The 12,488-nt window shown below is 35.8% G+C and overlaps 1 protein-coding gene across 1 annotated transcript; it reads right to left on the reverse strand.

Annotated features, from left to right (window-relative positions):
* Nucleotides 1-10,131: 10,131 nt before the first annotated feature.
* LOC149895239 (uncharacterized) lies at nt 10,132-12,212 on the reverse strand. The gene is made up of 2 exons (XM_090119303.1): nt 11,388-12,212; nt 10,132-10,593 (listed from the first exon to the last, which is right to left on the reverse strand). The coding sequence occupies exons 1-2, from the start codon at nt 11,545-11,547 to the stop codon at nt 10,436-10,438; spliced, it is 318 nt and encodes a 105-aa protein (XP_089975429.1). The 5' UTR covers nt 11,548-12,212; the 3' UTR covers nt 10,132-10,435.
* Nucleotides 12,213-12,488: the final 276 nt, after the last annotated feature.

A 12,488-nucleotide genomic window follows, 5' to 3' on the forward strand; every position in this document is an offset into this window, starting at 1 on the left:
ATGACTTCTCATTTCTTTGCTTTTAGGGGGGGGGGGGGGGCAATAAATGAAATGTACAGACTATACGGCTTTTAAAATATAAGTCTGGTAAGCGAACTAAACTTTGCTGGTTTAGTTCTTGCTATATCGCTATCCGTGCCTGCTTCTCGTGTTTACGGGTGAATTAAGTTTATCAATAGTCATAAATGCAATGCTATACAGAGGATATACTGCATTTAAAACATGACAAAGTCTGGTAAGCGAACTAAACTTTGCTAGTTTAGTTCTTGCTATATCGCTGTCCGTGGCTGCCTCGCGTGTTTACGGATGAATAAAGTAATGTCCTGTCTTCGCATCCACAGCTAACTGTCCTATACTGCCATAATCTTAACACAGATTCATTCGACATAGCTCCCCACGAGCTCAGTTCTTCATTTTTGCACTCGCACAACTGTGGACAACACAAGAGCAATGCCTCCATTGGTAGCAGTTACAATCAAGGGCTAGCAAGGCAGGCTAGCCATATTACGGATGTTGGAACAACCGACTATATTTAGGGCAATTTTCTTTGTACAGTGTAACGTTTAGACTGTCGTAGCATTCCTACGGAACAAAGATGGGATCAGATCTGCATCCTTAATGAAGTTAATCGAAAGGAGATACTTTCAGACGACGATAGTATTCAAAATCCACCATATTCCTGAACATAATAATGCATAGTTAAGCTTAAAATCTCTCTTGCCATTATCCTGCAGCAGAATTCCTTGGCGATAATTTGTTCTCGTTAGAACGAGCGAGGTTGTTACGATAATATGAGAAATCCTGTCAGTTAGAGACCTGAACGACGCGATAGAGTACCGCTATTTCAGTAGTAGTAGCACCTAGAAGGGTGAAGGTATTCTGGAAAGCGGAACTGAAGGCCCGGTCAGCAGCACCAGCCACCTAATAGACAGTGTTCAGTGCTGCACCACTATAATCTGCAAAATGACTCTGACGGTATGAAAATGTACCGTACACGAACGTACATTTTCAAAATATCAAATGATAAAGTTGGAATAAAAATCCTATTTGCCTCCGTCTACCCAAAAGACATACGGAGTAGCTAGTAGTAGTTGGTTGAATTAGAATCCCTTATTCACTGGAGGCACAGAATATATGGACGCCAATGTGAATTTGAATACATAAGTAATTACTTATTTCTTTATTTGAAAGAGTAAGGTGTGCAGATAGTATACCTACCAATAAATCACACAAATTTTTATATTATATAATATATTAACAATCCCAGATGAAAAGTTAATCAAATAAGAACCAAAAAGTAAATTAGATTTAGATACATTTATTTCAAAGGATTTACAATTCACTTCTAACGTTTTAGAATAATATTATAAACTTGTACACCTTGACAAAAAGTAAAAAATTGCGGGTGAGTTTATTTGAAAGAGTAGTAGTAGTAGTAAGAGTAGTAGTAGTAGAGTAGAGTATTCCGATGTAAATGTCTCGTTAAATAGTACGTGGTTAGAATTCTGGAAGTAGGATCAGAAATTTAAAGGAAAATGGTATGGAAATATTCAAGAAGATTTACAGAGAAGACCTTGGTATGATGAGCTGGATGTAACTAGTCGTGAGTTTATCATCACAATCAACAGATTAAGATTTGGCCACAATAAACCAATAAATCACTTCACACCTTGCAAGACTGAACATAATTAATAGCAATATATGCACTTTCTGTAATGAGAAGATCGGCGATATGAAATTATTATGAACCATCAACCTTATTATTTTCTTTGTTTTCATAATCTTCAACAGTCAACTGTTAAAACCATGCCAAACGCCCAAACAGCCAAAATACGCAAGTCGCAACTTGTAGGTACGCAACATTGATTTGAATTTTGACGTCTATCAAATTTATCTTCGAAGAGAGGTAACCTGCTTAGAAAGTGAAACATCGATTATAGTGAATTAATCGGTACTGACTAGAAACATGTGTCGCTCGAACTTGATACACATGTCAATTTTAAAATTCATCAAGCGAATCCCTTTTAAAGTAGTATACTTTCTTTCGTAAATTTAAGGAGCAAAAAAAGGGCAAGTATAATAAAAAAACACAACGCATTTATTATTATGATGATTTTTATTCACTGCATTCGATTACTGATGTCAGATTTCGATTTCTAGAGTAACGTCTCGGGCAGTGTTGCCAATTTGGCATAATTTATGCTAAATTTAGCATATTTTTACATTGTTTAGCATTTTTATTTGTTGTCTAGCATATAGCTTATTTTTTAGCATATAAAATATTCTTAACGATTTTAAATTTAACCTAGAAAAGTTTTATTCCTTACAAAATGACTTTATATGTCTACTTTCAACAATAAAATAATAATCGACTCAAATAATTATTAACACAACTAAGCACAACCAAAACGACCGTTACGTCCGAGAGCCCAACGGAAAGTGTGTCAAATCCGCTGTTCAGCTCATTTTTATAAACACCCACTCGGTTCGGGTTGCCAGTTGGGAATTAATTTATAACACGGCCGTTCCTGACAGTGCGGCGTCCTCGACCGCAGCATGACTTCTACCACTAGCAAGTAACATCAGATCCATCCAACCTGCTTGCTTCATCCCTTGAAATCTACTCAACATCGCCTTAGCGCTGTCTCAGGAACATAAAGGAAACTTGTTAGCAATCAACCTAGTTTCGCGTTATAGTCTGAAGCGTATATCTTATGCAGGGGAACGAAAAATGACCTTCATCTCTATTTTACCATTACCAGTGCCATGGACGCAAGCGTGCACTCAAGCGGCCATAGACAAGGTGTATTAAAAAGCAAATACTTATTACAGAATTAGATACCTTCAGACTTAACACGAATATAGATAAAACTCAAAATGTAATACACCGTCGTAACGACAGTGGCTCCAAGTGCTCTCATAAGCGACAACCTGTAAAAAAAACAGAGACCCATACATTTTGCATGTTCTCTAAGTGGCCTAAACACATTAGCACCACAAAAATTTAAAACAGAGAGACCCATACCTTTTGTACGTTCTCTAGTGGTCTATAAACAATAGCACCACAAACTTTCAAAACAGAGACCCATACCCATGTATGTCCTCTAGTGGTCTATAAACAATAGCACCACAAACTTTCAAAACAGAGAGACCCATACCTTTTGTACGTTCTCTAGTGGTCTATAAACAATAGCACCACAAACTTTCAAAACAGAGACCCATACCCATGTATGTCCTCTAGTGGTCTATAAACAATAGCACCACAAACTTTCAAAACAGAGACCCATACCCTCGTATGTTCTCTAAGTGGTCTATAAACAATAGCACCACAAACACAAAGTCTTCGACAGCAGCGGTGAGTGGCTACCGTCGTTCCTCGTTCACGCAGGCATCCCGGCGCCGTAGATTGGTTGCAAGCAGCCCGGAAGCCCGTTGTCAGCACCTGCAGCGGCGCAGTGGATGTACAGCGCACGTGCCATTGCCAGCGCACAGCACATCGTACCACTGGGAACCCTTGTTGCCTCCTTCAACACGTAGCATGTTGAGAACTGTCCCGTAGCACCTGTTATTATCATAGCAACTAGTTATTTTCTTGACAACTTTGCTTCCCCGACTCGGCCTAACCTGACCATGACTAATCAATAGCCCCAAGGTACTTAATGACTCCCGCTCACAGGACGCAACGGATGTTATTTCGCTACGGTTGAGATAATGTTCTTTCAACACTGAACAACTGAACTGAACAACAACTAATAAGCACTAAATTTAGATGGCAAACGGTCTAAAACGCGTGGCAATCCCAATTCTGATCTTAACGATTTTAAATTTAACCTAGAAAAGTTTTATTCCTTACAAAATGACTTTATATGTCTACTTTCAACAATAAAATAATAATCGACTCAAATAATTATTAACACAACTAAGCACAACCAAAACGACCGTTACGTCCGAGAGCCCAACGGAAAGTGTGTCAAATCCGCTGTTCAGCTCATTTTTATAAACACCCACTCGGTTCGGGTTGCCAGTTGGGAATTAATTTATAACAATATTATAATATAATAAAAGTTAAACCATATGAAACCAACTACAGTTTTGCTACCTTGCATACGTAAATTTAGTCGACATTTCATGGACATGCACAACTTCCACCTTGGAATTCTGGAATGAAGTAATGGATTATAAAGACGCAGCTGGTAATAACCCTTTTGCAGATTTATCACAGCTGGCAATATCATTATTATCACTACCACATTCCAACGCGGAAATAGAACGTGTTTTTAGCCAAATGAATGTCGTCAAAACTAAGCTTCGCAACCGTTTGTCGGTAAAAACTTTAAATGCCATTTTATACATAAGATTCGACCTAAAGAGGGCAGGAAAATGCTGCTACTCTTACACAGTTCCGGATAATGTACTGCGCTCTATAGGCACCAAGGAAATATATAGTCTTGGCAATGAGGCTTCCACGTCTACGTCAACATTATCGGCTGCGGATGAAGACCAAGATATTAATATTTTATTTGATAATAACACACTCCAGCCAGCAGTTTTACGTATATTATCAACGCATACACCACTAGCACAAGCAGTAGATGTTGAAGCGTGTCTTGTGCTATGTGAACTAAATATTGAAATGTTGACACCACTTTCCGATAACACGTTTTTGATCCAAAGACTGATTGTTTGAGTTGTGGCGGGTTTATTAGGTTTTTTAAAAGTTAGTATTAATCTATTGTCCTCCTCATTCCTCAAATGTTTTGTGACATTGATATAATCAGAAAGTGCAGTAGCGGGACAAATACTTATATTTTCTTTAAAGTATAGAAGTATAAGAAGGGGTTGATCTCTACCCGGAGCCGAAGTTTTTATCAAGTCTGTTATGAAAATCTTAGCTCCACTGTCTGAGAAATAAATATTATTAAGATTGATAAGGGATAAAGTTTGGACCCGCTGTGCTGTACACAGCGCAAGTAAAATTACTATTTTTTTAGTCAACTGCTCCAAATTAATGTTTATATTAGGAAACCAGCTTGAGATATGGTTCAAAACTAATTGTGGGTCCCAAGAATAATTATTGTATTTAGGATTACTGGGTTTCAATTTGAATGCTCCCTTTAGGAGTCGTTTTATGCATTCATCCGACCCGATATTATTTCCTAAGATTAAAGACAAGGCAGACCTGTGCGAGTTTAAAGTACCATATGAAGCCCCTTTGTTAAACTCATTTGTTAAAAACGATATAACTGTCGCTACTGTACTTTCAAAATTGGAAATATTTCTATCTAGACAAAATTGCCACCATAGTTTATAAGTTACGTTATATTGCTTCTTAGTGTTACTGGAAAGCGATGCCAACATTAGTTCGACAGCTTCCGATGGGATGTTTCTCCGTAAGAAGGCTTCGCGGAGAGCCTCGCTGCAGCCAGCGTAAGGTGTGAGTGCAGTGGGCGCGACAGGTGACTGAAATGAGAATGCGTTAGATTCGTATCTGCTTTAAACTTGGAACCCCTACCCTTTACGAGAAAGCTCTGCCAAATGACTTCTCATTTCTTTGCTTTTAGGGGGGGGGGGGGGGGCAATAAATGAAATGTACAGACTATACGGCTCTGAGTAAGTAGTGTGTATTGTGTATCAAACGTAACATTCAATTATGTATTGTGTTAATTTTATTTATTACGGATTCAACATCAAACAACTCTACGGTAAGTATCAAGGTGCGTATTAACTATAGAGCTATTGCACGCCTCATAAGCGAAGCGTTGAGGTGGGTACTACTGTCACTTCGCGCAAAACATCTGATTTTTCAAATTTAAAATGTCTTTATGTATCATACATTGCACTTGTAAGATAATACATACACACACATATTAAGAAAAAACACTATTTTTAACGTTCATGATATTTTTGATGTCATTTTTGTTATTTAAACAAGTTAAAAAACAGTTTAAAAAAGTTCTGTCTTGGACGTCCGTGTGTCTGTATGTGCGGATCCTTTTTCTTGTTAACACGATAGCGACCGAAATACTTTACTAATCGAGTCTTTTTTTTTCTCTTACGCTTGAGTATGCTCAGGAATAGAACCCTTTCATTTTTCAGGGTCTGATTCGATGTGGTTTAATTGTTATTAAATAAACAAAAATAATAATTAATAAATATTTATTAAAAAAAAATTATGAGGCGTGCACTTTTGGATTTTCCAAATTATTATTTATTACCTTACCTAATACCTATAGGTATGTTATAGCTAATTGCTGCTGGGCGCTGGCTGCGATTTCGTCCATGTATCTACTGAAAGGTTTCATGACATAATATGAGCACAGGGGAATAAAATAAAAATACCAGTATGTACATCCAAAAATATTTATTTCAATTATTACAAATTATCCTTAATCTAATTTTGAAAATCTAACACTGAATTAGATTCCTTACAATAATATTATTCAAATTAATAACAAAATAACGTATTTTACGGCTAAATTAATATTGAACTAATTATGTAGTTAAAACACGAAAGCGCATTACCTTGTTATACCAGCTGCATTAACCAAAAATTTTATATGATACAATATTTTCAACTGATATCGAAATGTACGAAAATAGTAATAATGTAATTGAACTGAGAACATAATATTTTAATATTCAGACAAAGCTGTATTGTTTCGATATACGTAGTTTTTATTGTAAACTGCACATATTTTCATAGAAAAATACTGTTAAACAACAGATGATGAAATTTTCAAAAAGAAAAAAAAAATACAAATTTGCCGCGCAATTGACATTAATTGACAGTTTTAAAAGTTTGTACCTATAGGTAATATTAATAGAAATAATTATCGAGATTTAAATGGCTCTACACGAGATTTATTTTGTTTTTTTTATTACTATACTTCATAAAGACACAATTAACACTAGAGCGCACGCGCGGGGGACATAGGTCACCCAGTGCTATATATTGCTAAATATTTTTTTAAACAATCGTGCTTGAGTGTTGTTGTCTCAGGTATTCCCCGACTACCAATCACCGGACATTTTAGCAGCGTATCAGCTTCCTTGGTGCAACGAAGTGTACACTGCGAAAATATAAAAGTACATGGGTGACGCAGGTCCCCCGCGCGAGCGTTCTAGGAAGTTTTTGAAATCATACAATTACGAGTGAAAATCAAGTATACCGCTTTTATTTGTTACTGCTCTTATGATCAATTTATACTTTTAAGAAATTATTAATATATGGGTAACGAAAATCGAAATAAAATACTCATATTCGAGTGCTAGGACATACTTATTTTTTATCCATACTATAATATTATAAATGCGAAAGTAACTCTGTCTGTCTGTCTGTTACTCAATCACGCCTAAACTACTGAACCAATTTTTATGAAATTTGGTATGGAGATATTTTGATACCCGAGGAAGGACATAGGCTACTTTTTATCCCGGGAAAATCCCGGAAATCCCACGGGAGCGGGAACTATGCGGGTTTTCTTTGACGGCGCGAGCGAAGCCGCGGGCGGAAACCTAGTTGACAATAAAATTTTATTGGATAAGAACAACTTATTCTTAAACTTTATAATTAGATGATTATTTTTACCAAATTTGTAGTTTCCAAAGTAAAAAAAACTGATTGATCACAATAAGTAATAAATTAGTTACTTTTCACAGAGGTTTATGTTTAGCTCATAATTTAAGTAAAATGAGAAAATATTGATATTTTTTTGTTTCATCACTTAAAAATAAAGTTGATTCATAAATAAGTACTTCGTTTACTTTTTTAACTACGATTTTTATGAAAAAAACGTGCGTCGTATTGGGTGACATATGTGACCCACGCGTGCACTCAAGGAAAATTTTAGGCGCGAGCGCTCTAGTGTTAACTCGTACCTACTCATAATACGATACCTTGGAGTTGGAGCGAAAATATTGTTTGTAATAATTTGGCTAGGTAACTAATTATTGAAATGAAAATAATAATTAGAAAAATGCATTGTGAAACCGTTTTAACCCGGCGTCATTGAGGTTGGGTCAAAATGACCCGGCTTGTTTAATGTTTGATTATATTTTTGTTAATATACAAAATAAAACTAATAATATCTATATATGTTTTATTCTAAACTTGCACCCAAAATGATTCTTACAAAACTTTTATCTCTTAACATCTACAAAGTAAATAATATCTGAAGAATGAAGCGATGAAATATAATATATGATCAAACGAACTTCAGAGTGAAGTTCGATCATTATTATATGAATCGCTTCATTCGAAGATATTAACACCCACCACACCCTAACCCAAAGTTTTGTAAGATTACAGACTCTAAAAATAACGAATATCGTACAAAGCGAGCAAATACTTGTCAGGTCGTAATACCCACAATTAAAAAAAAATAAAATCTAAAGGCGTGCGTAGTTGCTAGCATTGAAAAAGGGAACTACATAGTAAATAATATCTTCGAATGAAACGATTCATATAATAATGATCAAACTTCACTCTGAAGTTCGTTTGATCATACATTAGTACATTTCGCATTCAAATCATTCAAAATTATTGTAAAATACACGATGAAATTCGAAAATTTAGTTAAAAACATACTTTGTATAGAACGAATTGTAAAAACGCGTTCACTCGACCTAAGTAAGTATCTAATATGATATCAATAAACTAATCTGAATTATTACTGACTCTACAATTCCTATTTTCATTAAGTATTCCAATTATCTTAATATTAGATACCCAATCTCGATTAAACGCGTTTCTATCTGTGCTTTTCCGTAAATCATTGTTTCATTTTCGAATGTCACTTTTAAAGTAACAAAACACGGCTGACCTACCGTGTTTCGAACAAAATGCATGAAAACTTTCATTAGTAGATAGTTAAGTCTTGTATTTTAAAAGCATGCAATAATTTGTATTTCATTCAAAAACATAATTCGTTTATCGAAACGTTTTTTGCTTAAAACGGTTTCACAATGCATTTTTCTAATTATTATTTTCATTTCAATAATTAGTTACCTAGCCAAATTATTACAAACAATATTTTCGCTCCAACTCCAAGGTATCGTATTACGAGTAGGTACGAGTTAATTGTGTCTTTATGAAGTATAGTAATAAAAAAAACAAAATAAATCTCGTGTAGAGCCATTTAAATCTCGATAATTATTTCTATTAATATTACCTATAGGTACAAACTTTTAAAACTGTCAATTAATGTCAATTGCGCGGCAAATTTGTATTTTTTTTTTTCTTTTTGAAAATTTCATCATCTGTTGTTTTACAGTATTTTTCTATGAAAATATGTGCAGTTTACAATAAAAACTACGTATATCGAAACAATACAGCTTTGTCTGAATATTTAACTATTGTCCTAGTGAATCATTTTCACTATCGTCGAATCAATTTAAAATTCGATCAAGTGCGTTCCGTTTCGGAACGCCACAGATAATAAAATATAGATAATAAAAGTGGCAACGCCACAATGTCATGGTGGTATACATTGAGGATACAAGCACTATAAAGAGATAAGAGAAGCCCGAAAACCATATTCCTGTATGTTCAGTTAATACAGGAAAAGTTATAGGTGGTCAGTGGCGATATTTTACGGCATGATATAGAATTTTAACAATTTCTATATCATATAATATCAAAATAATGTAGATAAATGCTAATGCTTCCTTCTAGGGAAGCGCGCTCCATCATAGGCCACATCTCAGCTTACCATTAGGCGAGATCGTGGTCAAGCGCTTCCCTATCACACAATAAAAAATAAAAAAATAAATAAATAAATAAAATACAATGAGCCGCAAAGATTTTATGAAAAAATTAAGCACAGATTTGAAGGTGCCTTGGATGCAAATACGACTTTTAAAACTGTCAATTAATGTCAATTGCGCGGCAAATTTGTATTTTTTTTTTCTTTTTGAAAATTTCATCATCTGTTGTTTTACAGTATTTTTCTATGAAAATATGTGCAGTTTACAATAAAAACTACGTATATCGAAACAATACAGCTTTGTCTGAATATTAAAATATTATGTTCTCAGTTCAATTACATTATTACTATTTTCGTACATTTCGATATCAGTTGAAAATATTGTATATTTAGGAACAGAAGTGGGAATGAAATAAAAAACACAACGTTACAATTATTTACAAAACTCGTTAATAACTTTATTAACACTAATACCATTTAAATTTAAAACCAAGAACACGAAATACAAAATACAAAATTATAAAATAATTTTACACTAATTCCACAATAATTTCTTTAAACATTACAGTAAAAAAATCTTATACAAAGGAAAATAACTAGGCAGTTGACTTCACAAACGGGCAGAGTTGTAGTATGTCAATTGACTCGCGACGAATGGTGCCGCGAATGAGCGCGCCAGCGCTTTTATCTGCAATCCGCCACCACTTGTCATCCCCTCTATTGGCGCTGTTTTAGTTTTTGTCTAACACGGCCTCTCCTGACTGGAGGACGTCCTCGTTCTCCTTTGTTTTATGCGGAGAAGTACAGGCTCCTCTCGAAGTGCCTGATGCAGGTTCAACAACAACGACTGGGTCATTTGTGGACTCCTCATCTTCAATACTGGCAGCATCTGGGAAGGATTAATGATAAGGTATTAGCAACTAATAAACATTACACTCCCCTTATAACAGGTAAGCGCAATACACAGAGAGGAAGCACTACGTTCGCTATCTCTGACACCAATGACAGTATAACATGGGCACAACGTTCGCGTATTATACTTTACGCATATAAAATAAAACGACCATATGACATAGGCACGACGTTAGCATATCATGAGTCCAAAACAAATGACGTATAACATAGGCACGACGTTAGCATATTATACGTTACGCATATAAAATAAAACGACCACATGACATAGGCACGACGTTAGCATATCATGAGTCCAAGACAAATGTATAACATAGGCACGACGTTAGCATATTATACATTACGCATATAAAATAAAACGACCACATGACATAGGCACGACGTTAGCTTATCATGAGTCCAAGACAATTGTATAGCATAGGCACGACGTTAGCATACTATACGTTACACATAGAAAATAAAACAACCACATGACATAGGCACGACGTTAGCTTATCATGAGTCCAAGGCAATTGTATAGCATAGGCACGACGTTAGCATACTATACGTTACACATAGAAAATAAAACAACCACATGACATAGGCACGACGTTAGCTTATCATGAGTCCAAGACAATTGTATAGCATAGGCACGACGTTAGCATACTATACGTTACACATAGAAAATAAAACAACCACATGACATAGGCACGACGTTAGCTTATCATGGGAAAACTATAATTTGTGACATAGGCACGTCGTTCGCTTATCACAAATTAGGGATCAGCTCACCCTCAAAAAACGCAGCACATGTCTCAGGAGTCCACTCCCCACGCCACGGCACCATGAATTCTGTCGCAGCTTGCGTCGATTTGCCATAAGAGCCCTCCAGTAACTGCAGCTCGTATCGACCGTGGGGAAGCGTTTTGACCACGCGATATGGGCCGCGCATACCCGAGTCGAGTTTGCCAGTTGTTTGAGCCTGTTTTATAACAAAAAGCAAAGAATTAATTTCAAATAACCGTGATGCCTTTCGGCTAGCATTCACAGTTTTGTCTTGCCAACGTTGGTTATATTTTTTTTAAACGCTCAGAAACACGTTGTCTACGCATTTCTCGTAATGCGTCGCGATTGGGACGAGAGCCTTCTAGTGCGATGTCACCAATGAGGTAACGTAAAACAGGTCACGCAGCTTTAATACCCACCAATAGATTCAGAGGTGAAAAGCTTGTAGTTTTCTGTTTTGTAATGTTCAGAACCAGCTGTAGTCGCCATATGACATCAGACCAATCATTTTGTCGGTGATTGCATTCTATACGAACCATGTTGAGTAAGGTTCGACAATAACGTTCAACCTGCCCGTTTGAATTATGCATCTCTGGTGTTATGAGATGCATGTCAATGCCCAAGTCAGTAAAAAGTTTTGTTATTTCTGAACTCTGAAACATTCGACCCCGATCTGCCACAAATAATTTTAGAGGTCCCAAACAAAGAGATAACATTATAAAAAAATATTTTTAATTCAGTGGAATCTTGACCAAACATAGGATACAAATTACAAAAGACAGTATTTGGAAAAATGTGCGTTTTTATGTGCTATACATATCAAACAATGGTCAATGTATTTTTTTTTACAAATAATAACACCAACCAGATAGTGTCTATAATTTTGCAAGGCCTTTACAACGGCTAAAGTTTCAAGTTTCCAGCTCATAGGAATGATACCTTGGCTCAGCACCTTGAGTTTGTTTACTGAAGTAACTCACCACCCGCTTATGCCCCTTTTCATGAACCTGAAGAAGCACTGCACCATATCCTATACAGCTGGCATCTATATGAACTTCAATAGGTAAAGCCGGATCATACATAGCTAACACAGGTTCACTGGTAAGA

This window comes from Colias eurytheme, chromosome 32 (genome assembly GCF_061535395.1).
Source record: "Colias eurytheme isolate Ceu_HAF_F1 chromosome 32, ilColEury1 Martin Lab GWU primary, whole genome shotgun sequence".
Lineage (NCBI taxonomy): Eukaryota > Metazoa > Arthropoda > Insecta > Lepidoptera > Pieridae > Colias > Colias eurytheme.

Excerpts from the sequence above, each read along its gene's own strand:
- LOC149895239 (XM_090119303.1), bottom strand. The coding sequence starts at position 11,547 with ATGCGCGGCCCATATCGCGTGGTCAAAACGCTTCCCCACGGTCGATAC. Across the intron at positions 10,594-11,387 it reads ATGTGCTGCGTTTTTTGAGG|ATGCTGCCAGTATTGAAGAT; the intron begins GTGAGCTGATCC and ends AATCCTTCCCAG.